The sequence below is a fragment of the Trichoderma virens genome (genome assembly GCF_000170995.1).
Source record: "Trichoderma virens Gv29-8 chromosome Unknown TRIVIscaffold_80, whole genome shotgun sequence".
In the NCBI taxonomy this organism is placed as follows: Eukaryota; Fungi; Ascomycota; class Sordariomycetes; order Hypocreales; family Hypocreaceae; genus Trichoderma; species Trichoderma virens.
The window spans coordinates 344,579-368,802 of record NW_014013669.1 but is presented as its reverse complement, the minus strand read 5'-3'; the positions used below and the strand labels follow the sequence as shown (position 1 = coordinate 368,802).

The 24,224-nt window shown below is 52.5% G+C and overlaps 7 protein-coding genes across 7 annotated transcripts; 5 read left to right on the top strand and 2 right to left on the bottom strand.

The window, feature by feature from the left end:
• Positions 1–4,467: 4,467 nt before the first annotated feature.
• TRIVIDRAFT_192926 (uncharacterized protein) lies at positions 4,468–7,273 on the top strand (the record flags this gene model as incomplete). The annotated part of the gene is made up of 5 exons (XM_014099067.1): positions 4,468–4,556; positions 4,647–4,774; positions 4,886–5,242; positions 5,295–6,782; positions 6,822–7,273. 5 exons carry the CDS (start codon positions 4,468–4,470, stop codon positions 7,271–7,273), a joined length of 2,514 nt encoding a protein of 837 aa, XP_013954542.1.
• Positions 7,274–7,885: 612 nt separating this feature from the next.
• TRIVIDRAFT_77403 (uncharacterized protein) lies at positions 7,886–9,970 on the bottom strand (the record flags this gene model as incomplete). The annotated part of the gene is made up of 4 exons (XM_014099066.1): positions 7,886–9,332; positions 9,405–9,470; positions 9,583–9,758; positions 9,830–9,970. The coding sequence occupies 4 exons, from the start codon at positions 9,968–9,970 to the stop codon at positions 7,886–7,888; spliced, it is 1,830 nt and encodes a 609-aa protein (XP_013954541.1).
• Positions 9,971–12,438: 2,468 nt separating this feature from the next.
• On the top strand, positions 12,439–13,928 carry TRIVIDRAFT_127694 (uncharacterized protein; the record flags this gene model as incomplete). Its single annotated transcript, XM_014099065.1, has 4 exons — positions 12,439–12,617; positions 12,975–13,278; positions 13,338–13,565; positions 13,617–13,928. Coding segments are annotated over 4 exons (1,023 nt in total), but the record flags the coding sequence as incomplete, so codon positions are not given.
• Positions 13,929–15,496: 1,568 nt separating this feature from the next.
• On the top strand, positions 15,497–16,818 carry TRIVIDRAFT_48541 (uncharacterized protein; the record flags this gene model as incomplete). Its single annotated transcript, XM_014099064.1, has 3 exons — positions 15,497–15,544; positions 15,666–16,415; positions 16,513–16,818. The coding sequence occupies 3 exons, from the start codon at positions 15,497–15,499 to the stop codon at positions 16,816–16,818; spliced, it is 1,104 nt and encodes a 367-aa protein (XP_013954539.1).
• Positions 16,819–17,402: 584 nt separating this feature from the next.
• On the top strand, positions 17,403–18,490 carry TRIVIDRAFT_77411 (uncharacterized protein; the record flags this gene model as incomplete). Its single annotated transcript, XM_014099063.1, has 3 exons — positions 17,403–17,495; positions 17,563–18,205; positions 18,282–18,490. The coding sequence occupies 3 exons, from the start codon at positions 17,445–17,447 to the stop codon at positions 18,362–18,364; spliced, it is 777 nt and encodes a 258-aa protein (XP_013954538.1).
• Positions 18,491–19,105: 615 nt separating this feature from the next.
• On the top strand, positions 19,106–21,212 carry TRIVIDRAFT_90070 (uncharacterized protein; the record flags this gene model as incomplete). The annotated part of the gene is made up of 4 exons (XM_014099062.1): positions 19,106–19,257; positions 19,432–19,444; positions 19,503–19,800; positions 19,879–21,212. The coding sequence occupies 2 exons, from the start codon at positions 19,621–19,623 to the stop codon at positions 21,058–21,060; spliced, it is 1,362 nt and encodes a 453-aa protein (XP_013954537.1).
• A 609-nt stretch (positions 21,213–21,821) lies between these two features.
• TRIVIDRAFT_224059 (uncharacterized protein) lies at positions 21,822–23,600 on the bottom strand (the record flags this gene model as incomplete). The annotated part of the gene is made up of 1 exon (XM_014099061.1): positions 21,822–23,600. One exon carries the CDS (start codon positions 23,598–23,600, stop codon positions 21,822–21,824), a length of 1,779 nt encoding a protein of 592 aa, XP_013954536.1.
• Positions 23,601–24,224: the final 624 nt, after the last annotated feature.

Here is a 24,224-nt window from a genome sequence, read left to right as displayed (position 1 = left end):
GCCATCAGAGTGCTATCACCACCGGATTGTAGTGATCAAGAATTACCAGGACTTGATAAATTCACTAGAAGATACAAAGCAAGTGCAGGATTTTGCACAAACAATGATCAGTGCTAGAAGTAGGCTCTGGGTTGTATAAGGCGAGAGGCAAGAACAAATAATGAATGGGCTCGGTTTGCTACATGTATGCATGGGAAAGCCTTGTGCGGAGCATATGTGAGTACGCCAACGTCGCACATAGGCACAGGTACAACGTATAGCACACGGCATAGATCATAACTGCTGTGGTCTGCCGCAGACGACAAGAGGCGAGTGGAAGTCGGCCTTCAAACTACTCCGTGCATCCCCTAACAGTTGTTAGCCTGGTGCTAGGACCAACACACGGTCTCGAGCTCCAGAAAAGGAGACGAGGTATCGAGTGACTTTGGCCGCAGCCATATGACACATAACATATTCTGTATTAGAGCAATATGGGTGGTAGCATGGACTTCCAGCTGCTGTTGCTTGGCCCTGGTGATTCTGTAACAGCATTCTGCAATCTTGAGCTGACCGAGCCGCGAATATTGCGGCTATCTGTACGTCCATGCTTGAAGGATTGGGCCAACTCCGCAGCCTGCGTTCAGCCATTCCGAAATTGAGGCATCGAGAATGGGGACACAACGCTAGACGATGGAGAGAGCGAAATGGGAAGACGCGTCCATCCAACCAATAGACGTGTATGTATTCTGGGTGTTGGGAGGGGCATGAGCTAATAATTAAAAAGGGAGAAGATGGTCTTATTGTCTCATTTGAGACTTGAGCCTGCTGTCTGTTAAAATTTCCTGCAGGAGATGGGCTGAATAATAGCCCATGCCCCGGCTGCAGGAGGATTCACTGTGTGACGCAAGTATCAAGGACATGGCTGCAAAGATGGTCGAGAAAATGGCCGCCTTTCAAGCCTCCGCTAGAGAGCGGGTGGCGGAGAGCGGGTTATGCCTCGAAGGGGGTGCTTTCCATGATTGACCGATGTGTAAGTTGAGTAGCAGTCGGGGCCTCAGTAACGGCTGGGTTGCTTATTGGATGGTCCGAATACACGGATCGCGACAGCTTCCCATCTCAGCTTCGTGTGAGCACTCTAACTTCGGGTGGTCTTGTTCTCCCTTGGTTGCAATATTTTCTAGTCGTTCCATACCCTGCATGGCTCATTGAAATAGCGGGTGCGTACCAGCAAGAGAGATTATCACAGACTAGTCGGCGGAGGAGAAAACCTGACATTTGCTTTTTGTCTATTGTCTGAGACATTGCTCCCTTGGCTCAGCCGTTCCGCAACCTGTACAAATAGAAAGGTTATGCTCGGTTTGTGCACACCAGACCGCTTGTAAATCCCTTGCTCAGCCGACTATTGTTGCTACTAGCAGCTGCAAGGAGTAGTAGTGCGGAGAACTTGGCATCTAAAGGCATGCCATCGATAGGCCATGTTCTTGGTGTCGTTGCAGGGGGTGCCATCCTTGTTTCACTGGTACCGTACACCATCCATTTCATAGCTCCAAGGCCGATTGACAAGTCATCTTTTTCATTTAGAGCCCTGTGTGTTTGGTTCGACTCCGCATGTCCATCAACGATTTGGTTTTTTAGCTTTCAGCGGTGCGGAAATGGCGTTCGTATCGAGAGATGAGCATGAGATTTCGGGAATAGCTCTCTCAGCGCGTAGGATCCTTCGTTGGAAGATGTAAATGGTTGCGATTCAGCAAGGGGTTGGATAAAGGTCCTGGCCTGTCTTGTGTTGCTGCTGCAGTCCTCACGATTTGATGGCTGTGTCATAATCTGTGGTCGAGAGAATGAAGCTGCATGTGGCTGCGTAATTGATGATTTTGTAACCGTTGGATCGCATGGGGTTTAGCCAACGAATACAAACAAAGTGCACGTCTTTTCTGGAAAATATATGTCATATGGTTTGTGATTGCTGCTAGGTGGTTTGCTTGTATGTTGTCGAGGAAGAAAAGCCCTGCGTCTATTTTTTTTTCCCCCCGAAGTTATCTAGGGTAGGTAGCTGTTGGTGTTGTGGCATCGTCAGTACCAAGTACAATGACTACCGCTGTTACAAGCCAGTAACTCGCGCCATTCTCAGGTATTGCGAACTTCATCAAGCACAGTCGCTTAGCAGGCAGTTAGAGTTTAGTACCTAGTGCCAAAGAGGTACCTTCAAGTTATAGCAGTTGGGACACCGAGGAAGGCACCCACCCTCTTCATATTCATATTGATATTACCTGCTGGCTATTTACCGCTTGACCATGCTTTCAACCCCAGCAGCATCGCAAATCTCATTACTGGCCTCCAATGGAATACTGCCAACACATTTTGAAGCCACTCAACCCGCAGGAGTCTACCAAGCATCTGCTGTGCTAATCTCACTTGGAGGGAGTAGCAATACGAGTACTGGTGGGCAGCATCGCTAATATTCCATCGCGGCAGACAAGGCACCCGTATGCGGCAGGGAGCTTAGCTCCGGCACACACGTCCCCGGTCAGCACTTTACTTGTACATGGCGCAAGGGCAAGCTACAACGAACGGGAGTCAGTACGCAGAGCAGACAAGCAGAGCACTGGTGGGCGTTTGGACCTCGACTCTCCAAGGAGGGGCCAGTCGCTTGGCAGCCTCTACAGTACGGCATACCGGGATACTCGAGACGAGAGCAATGGCTCGCATGATACGGGCAGTGGTACATACTCGTACGACTGCCTGGGTCCTGAGAACCGTGTGGGATGGTGGGGAGGGCGGGTGGCTCTTGTTGATCCCGGCTCTAGCCATCGAGCGGTGGATCCCATCTCCAGATACTGCTGATCCTGGGCTTTGACCCCGGCTGTCCAGATGCTGTTGCTGGTGCTGTTAGACTCCCGTTCATCTCAATAAGCCAAGTCGGCGTTGTTCTGCTGTTGCAGTATGACGATACCATGGCTGGCCTCGGAGGCGCCGTGCGCTCGTTTGAACGCGAAAACCATCGAGGAACATTCGCATTCCAACAACGTTGAATGGCCATAGACAGCGCTCTGTATTTTGTACCAGAGCAACAATTGATGTGCATCACGCAGTCACACCGAGTCCAGGGCGGTTGCCAGGCCAGGCATGTGAACAGCGCCCATCAAGCCTAGTGCGGTGCTGGCTTGTATTCCGTACATGTCCGAAACCTCGTGAAGCCTAAAAGTACAGGCAGGTAGACTACCCTCATGTCTCGCCATCAGTGTCTGACCCGCATGGCAGTTGGGCCGAGCACTCTCAGCACAGCTTCGTCACCGAAAGTGTCGCCAGATCTCTCATTCTTCCACTCTTGTAAGCATACTCTGAGTAGCATTTGCCAACAGGCTGTTACTGGCGTTGAAGTGCGCAGGTGAGCTGACTGCTGGGCGTACTTGCAGAAATAAGATTCATGTACTACCAGCACGGGCACTTTGATGGGCCAAAGCGCTCCCTGCTTTTTACATTTCAGACACATGGTGATGATGAAATAGAAGCGGTCAAGCCTAGACTGTCTCAACCCGCGTTGTTATTGCAATATGCTGTCTTGCATTGCAGGCTCATCATCCAGGGCGCTACGTGCTTCTCTGTAGCTGCTCCAAGAGATTCGAGCACTCCATTTTACAGGTATCAAGGAACATACCCGGTGGCGCGTCCAGAAAGCGTGGGCCACCCCCAAAGTGTCGCCCCAATGAGGCATTGACAACTGAAACCATTCCCCATCCCTGCTCCCGTTCTGGCTGGCAGCCATTACGGCTAGATATTACTACTGGCATTAGCGCTTCCGTGAGCCATTGATGGCTTGGTGGCTAGACCAAACTGGCGTTGCTAAGGTGGTCGGAGCGCGCTTCAGTATCAGACATTCGGGATAGAGTCCCTGCTCATCCCAAACTGACAGCTGGAATGTTCTAAATGGGCCCCCATCGGGTAAGTGGCAAGTGTGCAGAACAGATGTCCATCCCTTTGGGTCGAACTGTCAAGGGCGCCGCCCCATTTCCCGACGAGGTTTTTGGAAGATCGGTCTAAAGCACCCGTGTTGTGTACATGTATCCAGTACTCGATACCGTTGGCAGCATCCCCCCTGGCACGAGGTACACCACCAGCCATCCATTCGAAGGGCCACTGACAGGTGGCCCAAGCCTTGCATTTCTATCCCTCACCTTCGTTTTTCTTCATCTATACACCGCAGAGGCAGTCCCGTGGAACCTCATGCTGTCCAAGAGCAAGGTGTCCTTGCTGCGTGAATCTGCCTGCCGGACCACGAGGTTTGTGGCGTTCCCAGTTAACTGAACGCTGCAGATTCCCTACGGCCCCACGACCTTAATCTTATGGATGCAGTGCTGCGGTAGTGTCAAGAGTACAACGCAGAAGCTGAGAGACTTTCATAACACCAGGCTCTTCATCCCCAGCAATACTGTAACCTGGGGGGATTCTTAACACGAAAGCTTGCGGCGTCGCAAGGTCGCCATCGACGAAATGCGTCGTGATGTCCTAGTGATTGTAGCAGTAGCCGGTCTTGCTTATGCAAATGACCCGGCCCCGGTGTCATTTGATGCCGGAGATTGGTATGTTTACTTTTTTAAAGCTGCCTTCTGTTAATACCAACATCAGCGTTATAAACACTCGTCATCGTGTGACTAATGTCGAATTGATAGGCTTGGTATTGATGGTAACTGGTCAACCATCAAAGTCTTACTGGGCTCGAACTCGGATCTCGTCAATGTTCTTATGAGCACGTCACTCTCTGAATTTTGGGCCATTGGACCTGGAGGCTGTTTAAAAAGTACGTCCCAATCTCGACTTGATCGGGGGCCTCCGTTATTCGCAAGAGATTTCGCGGGATCAGGCCATAAACGTCCATCTATCAATCAAGGAGCTGACTCGGGCCTCATAGAGGAACCACACTGCACGGCTGCTCGCGGTGGTATTTACACTCCATTTGCATCTAAACATTGGTCATACATGGGAATTTGGCAGCTCGGTTTGGACTACTTGGGCTATGGTGGGAACGGCCAGTATGGATTGGACACAGTCAATGCATACAGCACGATTACCGATATTGGATTCGGCATGTCCAATGTCCTCATGTCTGCGATCAACACAACAGACTACTATTTGGGCTATTTCGGCCTCGGTATTACACAAGGCAGCTTTGGTCATGAAGTCGCTCAATCACCTTTAACACAAGCCGTCCATACCTTTGGATGGATTCCCAGTTATAGTTATGGCTATACAGCTGGCGCTGCCTACCGTACGTCTTCAGTTTACCTACATGAACAGCCAGTGCTAACATTAAAGGACAGGAAACATGCCCGTATCGATTACCTTGGGCGGCTATGACACGGCTAGATACGTGCCACACAGCGTCGACTTCACCTTGACTCCGCAAGACAACATGCCTCGCGCCTTAATCAGAGGCATCGAAGCATCTGTGAATAAGAGCACCACTAAGCCCAAAAAGTGGCTATCCGAAACAGCAAGCCTTTCAGACTGGAACAACTCTTTCACAGCCTTGATTGATAGTACCACGCCATATCTGTGGCTACCAAACACAGTCTGTGATGAGTTTGCAAATGCATTCAACTTGACATATAACAAGACATTTGATCTATATACCCTTACGAATGAGCAGTATAACAGCTATGGCTCATCAGATTCCTTCACCTTCACCTTTAGCTTTTCGAGCTTTGATAACCATGACAATTTTGGATCTCCTCTGGATGTACCGGGCCTGGTAAACATCACTGTGCCAATGCGAGCATTCGTGAGCCTATTGCAATACCCTTTTATGAATCAGACAATCAAATATGGAGACCCGGCCGTGCCATATTTTGCACTTCGGAGGTCTCAAAATGATTCCGCAATCATCATCGGCCGATCGTTTCTACAGGAAGCATACCTAATAACGAAGTATGACGAGGCTGTATTCTCAGTTCACCAGGCCAAATTTCCTCAACGGCCTATAGCAGACGCAAACTTGATAGCCATCAAGCAACCTAATAACAGCCCTTACCCGCCACCACCGAAACAGACAGGCACGAAACTAAACACAGGACAAATGGTTGGCATCGCTGTTGGTGCCATTCTACTGTGCCTATTCTGCCTTGTGAGTGTATGCTATCTGTGCCGCCGAAGAAGATCGCAGGAAAAGGGCGAGGAGACAACCACCAAGGAAACCAAGGACAGCGCATCCACAATTGTTCCGGATACACCAAGGATACCGAAGCCTGCCTTGTTTTGTAAATTTACACGACGCAAAAGGTTACAGAGCGATGTGACAAAGTCCACTACCACTGCCGTTCTCTCACATTGCATGGAGGCTCCAGATTCGGAAATCTACGAACTCCCAGCCCCTATGGCTCCCGTTGAACTTGATGCAAGTGATGGAGAGGATAGCGGCTCAATAATTTGCGATACTATTCCAGGCACGGACACGACAAGGAGCCTCAGCGCATATGAGGTAGCGAGGAGGAAGATGGACCGACAGCTTCAGGGCCCTGTTCCTGAATACTCGCCACCTCAGCTAGAGATTGTGCTGCCGCGAGAAAAGGCAATATCACATGATACCGGCGCAGCTTATGCGGCCTGGAGTAGGGAAACAACACCTGTCTCGCCAATGAAACCTGGATCGGGAACCAGCTCTCTTCCAACATCGCTTCCCTCACCCATCTCTTCTGGGTCGGGGTATAGTAGTCATCCGGACAATACGTCGCAACCAGCTGTTACCCCTGTTGCGACTCATATATCAGACAGTGGCTCAACAGGTGTGCACGAGCAGAGCGACGAGGAAAGTACGCGACTGGGGGCTAGGTCAAACTCAGGAGACTCAGAAAGCCAGGGCCAAAGCTCATCTCCAATGGCGTGCCAGAAAACCCCAATTGACCCAACAAACATTGTCTGCTTGGGCAATCTCCCAGAAAATATGCAATCGCTCAGACACAGCATCATGTTGGCGCATATCGTGAGCCAAGAGAACCGCGATAGCATTAGTAGCTTCACACCCCGGTTCAAAGCTGAGTTCCATCTTTCCGAACAGAGTCTAGGAAGCAACTATACAGATGAGGAAGAACGAATCATGCATGAAGTGACGCGGCAAGCTACATTCTCCCTTGCCCGGTCAAAAGGGGAGCCATCCTCTGCTGAACCGACAGGAGAGCGAGGAGAGGAGCACAATTTGGGCACAAACAACCCTTATTCTTCACGGGGAGAGGAACGAATAGATGGGAATGACCTCATCCATGTCCCTCAAATGGCAGAAAAGCGATATAGCTGGGAAGACTAACGGCCAATTTGCCAAAACTCTGATTCTGCCCGGTAAGATAAACGTCAAGTATCTGTACTTTCTTATTGTACTTCTTCCTTTTATCACTCTTTGTTACAGTCCTTTCATTTTTCTCTTTTTTTCGTCTGCTACATAGCTAGCAGTGGAGTTTTCTTTGGAGGAATGGGGCTGGTGTATTCTCCGAGCTATTGGCATTTCACAGGTGAGACCATGAATGTATTCAAAAAATCTGGACCAGGGAGTTTTTATGGCGGATCTTATACCACCACTTTGCACCGCAATTTTTTCTTTTCTGTTTTTATACAGATTCTTTTTTGTAACTTGTACACCAGAGATGACGGATACCTATATATATATATATAGTATGAGCAGGTTGCCAGAGGAGGGCATGTTTTGAGTGGTGATGGCGAGGCTCCTTCACATGGCTCTCTGGCTTCTCTTGTCGCATGCTTAGATAGAAATAATAAAGTTAGAAAAAAAAATATCAATCAGATTCGTGAATACTTTCGCTACTAACTTGAATCGTCAGGTAGTAATGGCCTAAACAATAGCCCATACCCCATTCTAATGCACTCTATGAATATCATGTTTCGCCTCTATCTGCGCACGCCTTCACCAAATTTCCTGCCACCATGTTATTGCTCTCAACATCTCCTTACGAGTCTCCTCGTCCCCATTTTCAGTAAAAGGGTCAAAGACGGCGCGTTTGCATGCATCGGCCATCTTCGTGGAGCCTCCGCAGACGGCAAAAATGGCCCTCTGAGGAATCAGCTTCTCCAGCCGGGGAGCTTCCTTGCGAACCAGATCTTGGACGTAAATCTTCTCGCGCTGGTCTCTTGAGAAGGCCGTAAAGACGAGCAGCTGAGAGTTTTTCTTGGCTGCATCTTCCGCGAGCGCACGCCACTCGTCCTCGAAGAAGTAGTCAGCTGCGCGGTTACGGTTGCCGAAGAAAATGATCATGGGTGCTGGGAATGGATGCGTAAGGCGTTCGTGGATGAGGGACCGCACGGGAGCGACGCCGGTGCCCGTGGCCATGGCGATGAGCGGCCTCTGGGCATTGGCGGTGCCGTGGATGGGCGAGAGGACATGCTTGTAGGAGACGCGGAGGGTTGCGCCGGGGAGGAGGCTGGCAAGATAACGGGAACAAAGGCCTTCCCGGGGCTTGCGGAGGATGGTGCGATATTTTACCATGGCGACCAAGAGGTCGACTCTGGTGGATGATTCGTGTGAGGGATGGACTGCACTTGTACCTCCGTTGGCGATGCTGAAGTCGCGGCCGCGGATGAGCGGGAAGACGTCGAGGAGACGCTCCGCCGGGATCTTGACCGAGGTGAATTCGTCGAGGACCTCGATGATGCTGCGGCGAGAGCGCGTGGCGTAGTCAAAGTACTCATCCATGTATTCAGGCATGTTGAATTCGAGCAACCGCTCACGGTGGTACTCGTCAGACGAGAAGTAGGACATATTCTTCAAGAAGGAGCGGCGCGGGATGGCGGTTATGTCGATGTTGTTGAGGAGCAGGTCGCGGAGCGTACATGATGCCGGAGCGTACAGGTTGTGCGGAAGGGACTTGCAGGCCGACAGGTCAAGCGGCCTGTCGGCGACGCTGTTCCAGTCCATAAGGTCAATCAGCTTCTGAACGTCATGCGGGAAGTTCTTTGGGTAGAGCGTGAGGCAGTCTCCCGGGACGCATCTGACCCTTTCACCAGATGGATGAGCGGGTATGTCGAATGAGGCGAGGCGGACATCCTGCCAGTGTTCCTGCGGCGTCAATCTTTCGTTCTGTGTCAGGGTTGCTGTCCATCCGGCTGGTATCGGCAAGAGACCTGGGGGTGGCAGGTTGGGCTCCGTGGGCGTGGCATTGGTGTGGTTTATTGAAAGAGAAGACACATTAATCTCCTGAATCTTTTCAGAGAGAGCATTTAGAGCTGGGCCAAGAGACCAGCGGGGAGGAAGAATGGTGTCCTCGGGGATGGGCTCCAAGCCCGACGGAGGTGGGTAATGCTCCAGGAGGTGCTTTTTCAGGTCCTCAGCCCATCTGATGAAACTACCGTCGATGCTAGAGAGATAATGTATGAGCTTCTTGCCAACGTAGATTCCGGGCCATAAGAAAGAATATAGTTGGGCCTACCCATCTGGAAATTGTTCATCTGCTTCATAAGTGTCGATGAATGTGGCAGCGCCAAGCTGGTCCAGTCTGCGCACAAGCTTTCGCGCAGCCCAATTAAACCTGGACACAAGTCGTTCATGATTAGTTTACATGACCATATTGAGACATAGAGGTAGTGTATGAAAGGCATTTTTCATACTTGAGATACGTGCTGTCGCCAAGGCCGAAGCAAGTGTACCTCAACCGACTCAAGCAGTTTGGTGGCAACTTTTTCCGCAGGAGCTTTTTCCAAAAGAGGAGCGAGTTGTGAGGCATGTCACCCTGGCCGGTTGTTGAGATGACAAAGATGACGAGCTGGTGCTGTAGTAGAGCATTCTGCAACATGGGGGTTGTCGTTAATCACATGTTCCCGGACATCTTCTCCTGTTAAGCGACAGACAACGTACAAGATCTGTAGCATCAAGCTCCTCAACATGGCTCTCGAAATGGAGCCTCTGGCACAGCCGGCCAAGCTCTTCGGCTATATCCTGGGCATTGCCTGTTTCTGACCCATACAGGACCAGGACGCTTCTCTCTTGGCTTGCCATGGCGACAAGGGTAGACGAACTGCCGAACGCCAATCGGATTGTTGCTATGCGTGCTCACAAGGAACAACTATGACTCGCATAGTGTCGAGAGAATTGCTTCTTCTCCAGAGTGTAGATGCGCCTATCGCATTGGCATTTTTATTCTTGTACGAGGAGTCTCGCTAGTTTGCATGTAGGAGAAAAAAAAGCGGGTGTCCGATGCCGGGCTGCAGCCGTTTTTGGTGGAGTCCATCTGATCTTATCGGTTCATGCTGCTTTATCTGATCAGAATTGCCTCTCCCGGCATGGAGCCACGTGCCGTGACATGCAAGCAAACGAAGTTAGTAAATCAAGACAATGGACGAAAATAAGGTTAAATCTACTGTTTTGGACAGACTGATGATGGTATGGACCTTGAGAGAGTTTGAGCAGGATACATGTATAGAATTCGGCCCGCAGACTTGAGTTCCTAGGAAGCTTTCCTGAGCAATGATTTATTTCATGTCGCAAGCATCATGTGTGAATCTGATGCCAAGGTACAAACCAACACAACACAAAGCCTCACTTCAAGCTACTATGCGTGATTCCATGTTTGCGTTGCACATGTCTGCAAAATCTCTTTGCGCTCAGCAACATTTTATCAGTGCTTTTTTAGTCGCCAACGGACTGGGTATCTGGGGACGGCTTGCTCCGTTCTTGTGGCTGGGCTAGCAAACAGCTCGGGGCAAGCTCTAGACACAACTACAGTACCACAGGCAACCTCGGCTGCTGGCAAAGACACAGAGCAGAGCCAATGAGTCGGGGAACCGCTGTTTCGATGATGCCCAATCTTAGTACCTACATATATAAGGCAGCATGGCAGATGCCCTGCGCAAACAAGTGTCTGCCCGGTGAAATCAGATTTTAAGCGAGACAATCAGCAGTGCTGAAGCTTCCCAGGATTGCACTTGTTTGGCCATGGCTCGGGCCACGTTGCCCACCTTAGCTGGGTGGATCGGCGACCAGGGCATCGAGATCCCCCTGTGCGACCATCCTATCTGGACGATGAGCCAAAGTTGAAGCTCAACAGATGGATTGGTCGCCGTGGTCCCTTGCAGGTGTTTTAGGCATGTTGGTCGTGTCTCCTGTTGCCTGTGCCTGTGCCGCAGCAAATAAGCCCGAGTGGGTAAGAAACCGGAGAGCCTGAGTAAGAGGCGTTGGTGAGTTGTCGGTAGCTGCACGTCCACATCAGACGACTGAATAAGCGTGGCTGCCGTCACGTCATGCTCGAGCTGCGTTACTGTGCTCATCCCCTTTCCCACCGATAATATGGAATGCAGTACTCGTATGGGATCCATCGATATTAGTATTGGATTGCAATGCTTGGGAGCAAACTGCCGCCTCCTATGTAAATGCAAGGGAGGCATGGCTGGAATAGGGGCTTCTGATGCAGTGGCAGCTGCCCTTGAAACAAAGCTCCCTCACGAAGCGCAGCATACAGTATTGCCTTAGCACTACCTAGGTAGGTACGGTGGTAAATTATGGGGAGAAGCAAGTTTCACAGCGTTTACGGGCGGTACCTGCCCGTTGGCAGCGCGGCAGGCACGGACAACCTTGGATGCACTGCATTGGATGATGTACTGATAGCACGGTTTACAGTTCTGCCAGGTACCGTCTGTCCATCTGGATTGCATCAACCGCGCCTCTGTAATGGAACCTTATAACATGGAGCACCCACAGTGCCTGTATTACTAAAGTACCTACTTGCAGCTTGCGTGTTCAACTCCGCACCTGCTACCTGTGCAGTAATAGTGCTCCATCGCAGGATATTAGGCCATCCAGCAGGCATCTTAGAATAGGGGCGCATTGCAGTGCCTTGCCTGACCACCAGCTTCCACGAGTTCCAGAATGTCAGGAACAAGATACACCTTGACCGCATCTGCCCAGGGGCCGCCGGGTACTTGCAACGCCGGTACTGCCTGGTAGCGCTACTCGGTACCCCAAAGCCGGGGGATACATGCCACGACTTGCGCAGGAGGGGTCTGGACTTGCCGCAGCGCCGCCTGAGCTCCGCCCAAGCTCTGCGCGAGTGCTGCCTGCCTTCCCCTCCTCCCTCGTACCTGCCGGGTCGCGGGGTACCTGCCTGCCGAGCCTGAGTGCACCTGCGATGCTCGTACCTCCCCCCCTGCACGGTCCTTCCCAAGCACCACCTCCGAAAAAATATTTCAGTTATCGCACGCCTCGCCTCTCCTCCTCCCCTTTTCCCTTTCTCTCCATCACACACCTTCAGTCAACCTGTGTTTCCGCGCAACGCATCGACGTCTGTCTCCTCTCAACTTGTTTCTAGGGCACCAAGCTACCCTGACCCAACTCCCTCCCTCATTGCACCAGAGTTCAAGTCCGACTCTCTTCCACAACCACACGTCATACGCCGACTATAGCATCTCCTCTCCATCCGACTCGTCACCATGTCTGCTACCAACGTGGAGAAAGGCCCCGACGCCAACCCCGTTAATGACGCTGCAAACGCTCTGGGCAACCTCTCAATCAACAAGCCTGCCGATGATAAGGCTGCCGCCAACGAGGCCGCTTCGGCCAGTGCCGCTGAAGGTCGCCGTCTGTACATTGGCAACCTGGCATATGCGACAACTGAGGGAGAGTTGAAGGATTTCTTTAAGAGCTACCTTGTGTAAGTAGCCCCTCGTCCTTTGCACCTTATTTCTTTGTTTCTACCTACCACGGCATTTTTGGGGGGCCTCTTCACTTCTCTTTGACCTTGAGGCCGGTGACAAAGCACATCCCACCGTGAACGCTTCGGCGGCCCAACTTTGCGACGGTGTCCTGATTGGCGGTGAATGTCACTCCGCCCCGGCATTGCTAGCATTGCATCACGCGATTAGCCTCTCACCTATTTCTCACCCCCGCAAGCCCTCAGTAGAGCCTGCAGTTTGCCTGTGCCTCGGTTTCCCATCTTTCTACTGCCAATCTCTTTTGTTCTATTTCATTTCATCATGCAGAGCATGTACTGACGGCCCAATCCTCGCAGCGAGTCTGTCTCGATCCCCAAGAACCCTCGTACTGACCGCCCGGTCGGCTACGCCTTTGTCGATCTCTCTACCCCCAACGAGGCTGATCGTGCCATTGCTGAGCTCTCTGGCAAAGAGATTCTCGAGCGAAAGGTTTCTGTTCAGCTCGCTCGCAAGCCCGAGCCTGCTGGTGAGAAGCCCGAGGGCGCCAACGGAGAGGGTTCTGGCGCAGAGGGAACCCGCCGCCGAGCCTCTGGCCGTGGCCGTGGTCGCGGCCGTGGTCGTGGTGGACGCGGTGGCCGTGGCGGCCGCAATGCCACTGGCGTAAGTCTCTCCCTTCCGGGCTGTTGTCCGACACGGTACTGACATGATTGTTTCAGGAGGGCGATGAGAAGAAGGAGGATGCCTCTGCTGACGCTGCCGGCGAGGCTGAGCCTCTGAAAGACATTACCAACACAGCCTCGGACGAAGCCAAGGGCGACAAGAACGACAAGAAGAACCAGAACCGCCCCCAGCGTGAGCGCCGCGAGCGTGGCCCTCCTGCTGACGGCATTCCTTCCAAGACCAAGGTCATGGTTGCCAACCTGCCATATGACCTGACCGAGGAGAAGGTGAGTTTTGTATAGCCCAAGTTTATGAAGATGCGTGCTAAGTTATATGAGAAGCTCCTTGAGCTCTTCAAAGAATACGAGCCTTCGTCAGCCAAGATTGCTCTCCGACCCATCCCCCGCTTCATGATCAAGAAGCTTCAGGCTCGTGGCGAGGCGCGCAAGGGACGTGGCTTCGGCTTCGTCACCCTGGCTTCCGAGGAGCTCCAGCAGAAGGCCGTTGCTGAGATGAACGGAAAGGAGATTGAAGGACGTGAGATCGCCGTCAAGGTCGCCATCGATAGCCCCGACAAGACCGACGAGGAGGCCAATGCTCCCGCAGCCGCCAACGGCACCGAGGAGGTCGCCGCTGAGGCCCCGGCTGCTACTGCTTAAATTTAAGCGCGGCAATTTTTTTTTCACAGGCTGAACACATTGCCGCCTACGTTTGATGAGTACTCTTTATGATATGGCACGCGATTTGGACGATTTCAATTATGACGCCAGGACTGGCTTTTATATCTTCATTGGGGCTGGAAGGGAGCTACATTCAAATATTGCTTCAACTCTTCATATCCCCAAGACGGTATAACGTGCCAGCTACTTCTTGACAAGTTAATATTTCCCCTCCTTTGGAGCATGGGATTTGAAACCGAAAAAAAAAGGCCGCTTCAAATGTTTTTTTATTTTTCGTAAATGCCTTTCCTAGTTACTATTTTCTTTTAGCTATGCGGTAACTCAAACCAAGGGCGGCAGGCAAAAAGGAAAGCGAACACGAGAATGAAAAGAGTATATTTTGGCTGTGATTTGCTGCATTGTGTCCTTTGAGTGATGTCTTTGTCTTGTTTGTCTCTCGATGGCTTTCCTTTCTCTGAGTATTCTGAGTTGTGCATGTGTAAACAGACAAGCCTGCCCTTTGTTGCAATTGGCGAGGGATTCATTATACGACTTGGAAATGCTTGTACAATTATATCAGGCATCGACGATAACAAGCATGATGGATGCACCAGTACATGGATAATGACCCTGGTAATCTACCTCCCAGTTAGAGCTGCCCAGGCTTGGCGGGCGCAGTTCTTGATCCCATGTCGGCATTGATACACAATCTACTGGATTCGGGGTCCGCTTGGAGGGACGCCTTGTTTGCAGTGTTCGAATTGATTCTCGCCGCCCAGATCAAGTTATCACGGTGCAGCAAGCTATACGAGGGAGAGTCGAACCATGTGCAAGGTGCAATGCTCGTTGTATTCCGGTTGCTGCAACTTGAGGATTCCGATAATACCAATGATGGCTTGGATGGCGATAACGGGGCGAGAGGCCTGCGTCTCAATGGAGACAGCGCTGGTGCTATTTAGTGGCTGCATGTGCTAAATGATAGGCATTTGATTCATTCCCTGGCACAGCATGGCGATAAGAGGCAATGGGTGGCATTGTCCAGGGCCAATAGCCTGCGAGCGGCGCAAAACCTTGGGGGAGGGAACAATGTATTCTATCTACCAAGGTTTAGTCCACATCAACTCTAAATGGATGATATAAAACCAAAATAAAATAAAGACCGGAAAAACAACAAATGTTTGTTGTTTATCTCTGAGTTTCATCACTAATTAGAAGTTTGCATATAGGATGTCAAGAGATTTGGATGCAAGTGTACGAGTATGAAAAAGGTACAGGCAGCTTTTGGTGGCATCTGACCTACTGTTTTGGAGACTTTTGCGTCTGAACTGTAATGTGCAGCAGACCTGCAGAGCACGGCGAAATTATGGGGTTTCATGTTTGGGGGCTCCAAGACCAAAGGCCCCGCTCCCCTTGCCGCGACAACCTCCCTGCTGCACCAGAAACATCACGCGCCAGAGCCGTCGAGTCGTTGCAAGTTCGCCTTTTGTTTTTGTCACAACTCGCAGCCGCTGCTTTTGCCTTTCCTTCACCTCTCCATCCACGCTCTTCTTCGGAACGCAATGGCTTCCAAGGCCATGTGGGAGGTCGATCCCGAGACTCGGTCCAAGGTACGGCGCATCTTCTTGCTTGCTCCTCGTCCCCCCTTTCGCCAGCCGGCGCATCGTCTGCTTTGGCAACGGCCCTGATGACGGCCAAACAACTGACCTGGCCCTGATTATCCTACTATAGTTGGCCGCTCTTCAAAAGGAATCCAAGAACAATGTCTGCTGCGACTGCAATGCCCCGTCGCCACAGTGGGCGTCGCCCAAATTCGGCATCTTCATCTGCCTGACGTGCGCCGGCGTCCACCGCGGGCTCGGCGTCCACATCTCCTTTGTCCGAAGCATATCCATGGACGCCTTCAAGGCCAACGAGATTGAGCGCATGCGCCTGGGCGGCAACGAGGGCTGGAGGAAGTTTTTCGAGGAGCACGAGGACACTAAGATGAGGGGGCTCACCTGGGACGACGCCACCATTGCCGAGCGATACAGCGGCGAGGTTGGCGAAGAGTGGAAGGAGAGGTTGACATGCAAGGTTGAGGGACGAGAGTACGTTCCCGGCGAGAAGAGGCCCGTGACTACACAGTCGACCCCCGCCGCTGCGAAGCCGTCTACTCCTCTCGGCGGTTCCGCAAACCGAAGCCAGAGCCCCCAGCAGGGCGGAAAGGTCAAGGTGGACGACAAGTATTTCGCCAAACTGGGAGCAGACAATGCCTCACGGCCCGATGACCTGCCTCCCAGCCAGGGCGGAAAGTATGCTGGTTTCGGAAACATGCCTACCTCCGACAAGTCCAGCCAGGGAGGGATGCTGCCGCTGTTTGACGATGTTCAGAAGGACCCAATGGGCGCCATCACCAAGGGATTCGGCTGGTTTGCCTCCACCGTGTCCAAGACCGCTAAGACGGTGAATGATGGATACATTCAGCCCACTGCGAAGAGCGTGAGTTATTTCCCCACTTGTTTCTATGAGTCCCGCTCTGCAGATTAGCAGCAATTACTCTACTTAAGCTAACACTTTTGCTTTCCCCTATCTCTAGATTGCCGATGGCGAGTTTGCCAAGCAGGCCCAGTTGACGGCCGCACAGATTGCCAAACAAGCACAACTTGCCGGCAAAAACGCACAAGAGGGCTTCACCAGATTTGTCGAGGGCCCCGACTCCAGCAAGCGAAGCGCACCTCTGGATGCCAGCCGCAAGGACTTTTGGGATGATTTCTCCAGCCTGGCGGAGCAGCAGAAGCCCAACAATGCCATCGGCACAAGTGCTATAGGCATGGGGAAGAAGACGACCCCAGGAGCCCCGGCTCAGAAGCCCAAGACTGGCGATGAATGGGATGATTGGTAAACAGTTAAGATGATTTCATGTTTGCTGGCGTTGGAGTACTATGGCCTGGAGAGATACACTTTGACGAAATATGAGCGTTTGGAATAAATTGACAAGATGATAGCCGTCATCCAAGACACGATGGCCCATATACCAATTATGACGAGTGACCTCGAGGCGAATTCAGCTCGTTGAACGAGCCTGGATGAAGAAACGGCATGACGGAAGCCGCTGAGACGCGCCTGTTAGATACCAAGTAGGTGGGTATGCATCTGCTTTTATGTGTGTACCTGCTGCTCAGACTACAATAGGATGGTATTGCTGGAGAATAATGCTGCCAGGGGGAGAAAAATTCATGTATATACAAGATGCATCTAAATAATAATTCATTTTTCCCATCCCGTAATAATTATGTTGTATCCATGACATCTCCTGCTTTCTAACTTGGTCGAATCAATGATATCTCTGGCCCGACGCCGGGATGATGTCACGTGAGTGAGTATCCGAGGTTGCACGGGAGCCGGCCCTAGCCGGCAGCTGTAGGTTTCGGGTTGTCTCTTGGCCCGGCTATTTCATGCTCGTATGTCGAGATCAGGAACGTCCCTCATTCTGGTCACATCCAACCCATCAAACACCCAGAAATTACAATGTCTGCCCTGCGGATTCTCGTCCCTGTCAAGCGAGTCATTGACTATGCAGTAAGAAGAGCCCCGATTTCCCATTGTCCGCTTTGAGGAGCAGGCCAATTGATCCAATCGTCAACAGGTCAAGCCGCGAGTCAACAAGGCCCAGACGGGCGTGGAGACGGCCGGCGTCAAGCACTCGATGAACCCATTCGACGACCTGTCAGTCGAGGAGTCGGTGCGAATCCGCGAGAAGAAGCATGCGCCCGGCGGCGTCGAAGACATCTGCGCCTTCTCGGCCGGCCCTCCCAAGGCACAGGAGATTCTGCGGACGGCCATGGCCATGGGTGCTGACCGCGGCATCCACGTCGAGATCAAGGAGGGCGAGGAGTTGGAGCCGCTGACTGTGGCCAAGCTGCTGAAGAAGTCGGTGGAGGAGCAGAAGAGCAACCTGGTGATCCTGGGCAAGCAGAGCATCGACGACGACGCGGGGCAGACGGGCCAGATGCTGGCGGGCCTGCTCAACTGGCCGCAGGCAACGCAGGCGAGCAAGATTGAGTTTGGGCCCGACGACGCCGTGACGGTGACCAAGGAGATTGACGGCGGCGTGGAGACGGTGCGGGCGAAGCTGCCCATGGTAATTACGACGGACCTGCGACTCAACACGCCGCGGTACGCTACGCTGCCTAATATTATGAAGGCGAAGAAGAAGAAGCTGGACAAGAAGACGCTTGAGGACTATGGATTGACGAATGAAAAGAGGCTGAAGGTGCTGAAGGTTACAGGTGAGTTGACTGAATTTCTACATGGCTGTCTACTCTTCCGGGATGACATTGAGGCTAATATATGTGTGATGAACAGAGCCGCCGCAGAGACAGGGAGGTGGCAAGGTTGAGGATGTCGATGGGCTGATTGGAAAGCTGAAGGAGCTGGGCGCTCTGTAAAAGGGGGGATGCGTACATTGTAGATCTGGTATACTTTGGTTTTAACTAGACGTTCCATTTACACCTGGTATGGTAGATAGTCTATTACAGAGGAAATGATATATCAATGCGACGTCTACCTTAATCAATCTTGCATTATTACAAAAACTTAAAGTCCATTCTCTATCGGATTGCACCTCTACAGCCTCAGCAATTGACTACTTACCTCTACGTCAACCAATGCCTCGACATTGTTCCATCTGTCCCGCCATCTACGGCTATTAAACTCATCACGTCAAACCTAGTGGCTTCGCAGCAGTTACTCGCATATGCATGTGCAAACCATGTAAACCATGTAAACCATGTAGGGCCACGCCCTGCCGCCATGCCATGCCACCTCTGCCTGCGCCTTTCTGCATCTCCAAAACTCGTCTCTCCCCCTGTCTTCTCTTCTTCTCCCGCAAATCCCGCGCAATGACTGCATTGTCAAAATAGGGCACACGAGCCACAACGATATCGGCGCCCCAGAGCTCGCCCAAACAGGACAAGCCGGGCTTGTCAGAGCGGCACTAACAGGCTTGCAACGGCAAATCCAGCCAACCATTGGCCAGCAATTAATCGTTGGCCCAAAATCATCAATGAGCAGAAAAAAAAAACCGATGGCACTAAACTATTATCTGACCCCTCCGGTGCACCCTTTTCTTCCTCTCCTCTTTTTTTTCTCTTCTCTTTCTTCTCTTTTCTTCTTCACCATCTGTCAGAAGAGTCAACAGTCCAATCGCACTTTGTGCAAAAGCCCGCATCAGCTCAATTCAATCGTACCAAGAGTGCCTTGTGCCTCGATTATATATCTTCGACCTGCTGTTTCTCAATCCGCCCTTATGAACGGGCGCCCGTCGGAGTTCACTTCTCAGGTATGTGACTCTTGTCTCGCTCTGTGCTGTGATGTATATCCACGGCTCCCCACGTGCCTTTTACATACAACTCCATTCTCCCCCACATTGGGCAGCGTTGGAACAGCCCTTGTTTGCTTGAATTATAAAGCTCTGCGTCAATTGCTTTCAAAATGCTAATATTGTGTTCTACAGGACTATCTCTCTGGTTGGTGTTACCGTGACTCACCCCCTCATGATGTCAACTAACAAGAAGCTTCATATAGACCACCTGTGGAGGGCTTTGTCAGCTTAAAGCAGGCCTCCCCCAACCGATAACTGCCTCTCACCACCTGTAATTTACAAAAACAAACCTCGAAACCTCAATCCGAACTCGCCGCTGCCATGTTCTCTAAGCTGGCAGCTAATTTTGCCCAACGAGCGGCTGGCTCTGCCGCGGGCACCACTCGCCGGGTGGCTTTCCAGACGCGATTCGTGTCCAGCCAGACACTTGCCAATGGCAGCAAGGGCAGGGCAATTCCTTTCCAGAAGCCTGGGTCTGTTCCCGCCACGTTTACCATTCGAGTAAGATGCGCCATATAGATCCTTCTAACACATATACATGACTTGTATAAACCATGTACTGACATGAATGTCTAACAGGATGGTCCCGTCTTCCGCGGCAAGGCCTTCGGCGCCAATGCCAACATCTCTGGCGAAGCTGTCTTTACCACGTCTCTGGTTGGCTACCCCGAGTCCATGACGGACCCCTCCTACCGTGGCCAGATTCTTGTCTTCACCCAGCCCCTGATTGGCAACTATGGCGTTCCCTCCAACGAGCGCGACGAGTACAACCTCCTCAAGTACTTTGAGTCTCCCCACATCCAGTGTGCCGGTGTTGTCGTCTCCGATGTCGCCCTCAACTACAGCCACTGGACCGCTGTCGAGAGTCTGAGCGAGTGGTGTGCCCGTGAGGGCGTCCCCGCCATCTCCGGCGTCGATACTCGAGCCATTGTCACCCACCTCCGAGAGCAGGGTTCATCCCTCGCTAGGATCTCTATTGGTGACGAGTACGACGCTGATGAGGATGAGAGCTTCGTCGACCCTGGCCAGATCAACCTGGTCAAGCGAGTCAGCACCAAGGCTCCCTTTGTGATTGAATCCCCTGGCGCTGACCTCCACGTCGCCCTCATCGACTGCGGTGTCAAGGAGAACATCCTCCGCAGCTTGGTCAGCCGAGGTGCCTCGCTCACGGTCTTCCCCTACAACTACCCGATCCACAAGGTGGCCGATCACTTTGACGGAGTCTTCATCTCCAACGGCCCCGGTGACCCAATCCACTGCCAGGAGACCGTCTACAACCTTGCCCGCCTGATGGAGACGTCTTCCATCCCCATCATGGGCATCTGTCTCGGCCACCAGCTCCTCGCCATGGCCGTCGGCGCCAAGACCATCAAGATGAAGTACGGCAACCGAGCCCACAACATCCCCGCCCTGGACTTGACCACCGGCCAGTGCCACATCACCAGCCAGAACCACGGATACGCCGTCGACGCCAGCACCCTGCCCAACGACTTTAAGGAGTACTTTGTCAACCTCAACGACGGCAGCAACGAGGGAATGATGCACAGGACCCGCCCCATCTTCTCGACCCAGTTCCACCCCGAGGCCAAGGGCGGCCCCATGGACAGCTCCTATCTCTTTGAGAAGTACCTCGAGAACGTCCGCGCTGCCAAGAGTGCTCAGCGCGTCTACAAGGACAACCGACCCAGCCAGTACGTCCTCGACGTCCTGAGCAAGGAGCGTGTGGGCGTCGAGCCTGTTCCTCTTGTCGGCTTTGCTTAAAGAAGAGCCGAACTCTAGGAAATTTGAATCTTGAGGGTTTTTCTATTTAGGGCGTTTTGAAGTAATTGGGGGAATTGACATTGTTTTCATGGTCTTTGCTTTGAATGCTATAGTTACTCTTAACTAAAAAGAATCACAATTATTTCATATCAATTACAATCAAATAATCGCCAGTGACGACTTTTTGACTATTCCTATAAGTGGTAGGTAAAATAAGCGTCATGATCAGAATCACCGGCTTATCGTAGAATTGTAATTGAAGCAGGCACTCTTGTAAGTAAAACACTTGGACACAAGATCACAAAGAGATGTACGTAGTAGGTTAGGAGGTACCTAGATAGATCGACCAGACGTATGTACGTAATCGTAGCAGACGTAGGAGGTAGGTGGAGAAATAAAGATTCACAAGTCTTTCCAACGGAAGAGAAATTGGACAACTTCAAAATATACAAGACTCATACATCTGTATACACAGGTATCCTACATTAATTCATACACGCATAGGTCCTCAAGCAACCCAATGCAGCAGCCCCTCAGCCAAATATAGCAAAATTCATATCCATCTTTCCCTCGTAAGTCCTCCCGTGTTGCCACACTATTATTGTTATACCCTTTATACCACCCTCCCTAAACGCCATGAAAACCGCTAACTCCCTGTATCCATACATCCGTTCCCCATAGAGCCCCCATCCTCCCCCATATCACGGCGTGATAAGACCCCCCCCCCCCCCCCCCCCAATTTCACCGTCATCTGGATATATCTAGTCCCAGCTACTCGCAGGATAGCCGCTGCCAGAGCGACGGCTGGAGCCTTGATTGCTGGGAACATATCGATCGCCCCGGGATCGAAAGTGGGGTGATGCTCGTCGCTGCCGAGGACCGCTTCCGCGTCCACCACGGCGCTCTGCTTCGCGATGAGGAGGTCGAATGCCTTCGAAAATCTCGCGGCCTCGATCCACAAAGTTGTCGCCGCCCTCGAAGGAGTAGCGGTTAGAGTTGAAGTGGGAGCTTGTGTCCTCATTTCTGTAGACCGATATATTGTCCAGGCGGCGGCGAGCGACACTCTCGGCTACGGCCTGGTATGGAATGTGAGGGCGGGCTTTGGTGCTTTCAACAACATGGTCCAAAGAGCTGGCGGTGGAACGCGGACCTGCACGCCTGCCTCGTGGCCCGGTGGGTGGCGGGCGCATCGTCTCAGAATCCCATTGTCGGCTGCGGTCACCCTCAAGATCCCTTCCTCGGGCACGATCATCCTCGCCCTCATCCTCGCGATGGCCGCGATGCGCCCGAGGGCCAATGGGCATAGCATTGGCACTTCCGAGGCCCATACGTGGCGGCGGCGGTCCAGCAGGGGCAGGTCGTTCTGGTTGTCCTGCTCTCGATGTAAACGTAGATTCTACCAATGCGGCCTGGACTGTCCCACGAGAAGGTCCATCCGTATAAGCCACCTGCCAGCGGATTGACGACCGTCTACCGCCAGCTTCTTCCGTCTCGATCCATTCGTCGACTCTCTCAGGGGGGATAAAGTCTACCGAAAGCGCCTTGCGGTTGCTTTCATTAGGCCAGACGGTGTCGTGGAGTGCAGTGCGAACTCGTTGGGCGGTGGCTACCGAATCGAATGCAACAAAGGCATGAGTACGGATCTGGTCCAGGTAGAATCTGGCAATGGCGTCCTTTCCCTTGTTAGAATCATGCGTGGCGGCAAGGCTGACGAGATGGTTCTGGAGATCATCGGGGCGCAATGGGCGCATCAGGTTGCTAATGTAGATCGCGGTAGTAGGCGCGTGCAGCGCCGGCTCCACGCTCCTCTCCATCTCGACGGGCGGAACGTCTGCCACGGTGGAGGATTGTTCTTCGCGCGAGACACTGGTCATATCAATATCGGCGCTCGTTTCGTCTGCAGCAGGGGCTTCATCAACACGTGCACGCTTCTGTGCTATATCTTCTTCGGTAGGTAGCGGGCTATCAGAGCGTCGCTTGCGCTTCTGGGCTTCTGGCGTTGGTTCGATAGAAAGCTCTTCAGTAGGCTCATGTGTGGGCACCCGTGAGGGCTCCTGCGAGGGTTCTTGTGCGGGTTCTTGGGGGGTTGGGGAGGCAGTTCGTTCGAGGGGCTGCTCGTTGCCAGTTGGCGGGCGACTGGCGGCTGTCGCCTCACGATCCTGACCAGCATCGCCTTCTGGAGCTTCGGAAGGTTTCTCAGAGACCGGCGCGGTTGACTCAGGCTCAGCGGGAGCTGGAAGCGCAGGGTGATCCTCCATTGGCTGCGCAGGCTTGGCTTCCTGGCCTTGATCGGCTGTCTCCTCGGGGGATGGATCACGATCTTTCGTGAGAGAGGGCTGCGCGGCTTCAACGGCATCCGGTTCGACAGCTGCTGGCTTATTCTGCTCTTCCGATGCATTTTCGCCTTCCTGCTGCGCGGCCTGTTCGTCGGCAGCCTCCAGTCGCGCAACTAGCTCCGCCTTGAGACCGGCATAGGGCAGACCGCGGCTCTTGAGCTCTGCTTTGAGGTCGACAACTTTGAGCTGCGACCAGTCGGCCATGGTGATGCGTTTGTAGATGCACTTCGGCACCTACTACCAATGACTCGAAGGGGGGTAAAAGGGCGGCGGTTTCTTGTTTGCTTTGTTGAGTTGCTCGTGCGAAAGGGGGCGAATGCGGCAGGCGGCAGAGCTTTAGATGTGGAAATGCGCGATGACGAAGCTGGTTGGGGCCAAATGGAAGAGATGGGCAGAAATGCAAGGCTTATGCGACGAGTAAAACGACGTTATGGATGCAGATGCGAGTTGGAGAGCAGCGCTTTTCTCCGGCTGGGTTGAAGGAGAGAGGCTGCGAGGCGCGTCGCGAAAGCGTTAGACGGTCAAATGCTTGTGAAGCTGCCCCTGCAGGGCTCCAGTTCAGCTGCATTTTTTGGGCCAAGTGGATGGACCAAATCGTGATTATGTAACCGACGGGTATTCCGATTCCGGGCTAGCGTCCACTCATTGGCACTTCCATTTCACTTCCATTTGTGCTCCGTACTTTGTACTTTGCAACTGAACTGACGCTTTGCGTTTGAATCCAACCAAGGCGTCAAGGCTTGTATCACGACGCATAGCTGCATGGAGTAGTACATCAGTAGCGCATTTCCTGCAGACGGTTTCCAGTAGCTGGAAGCTCTGGCTGGT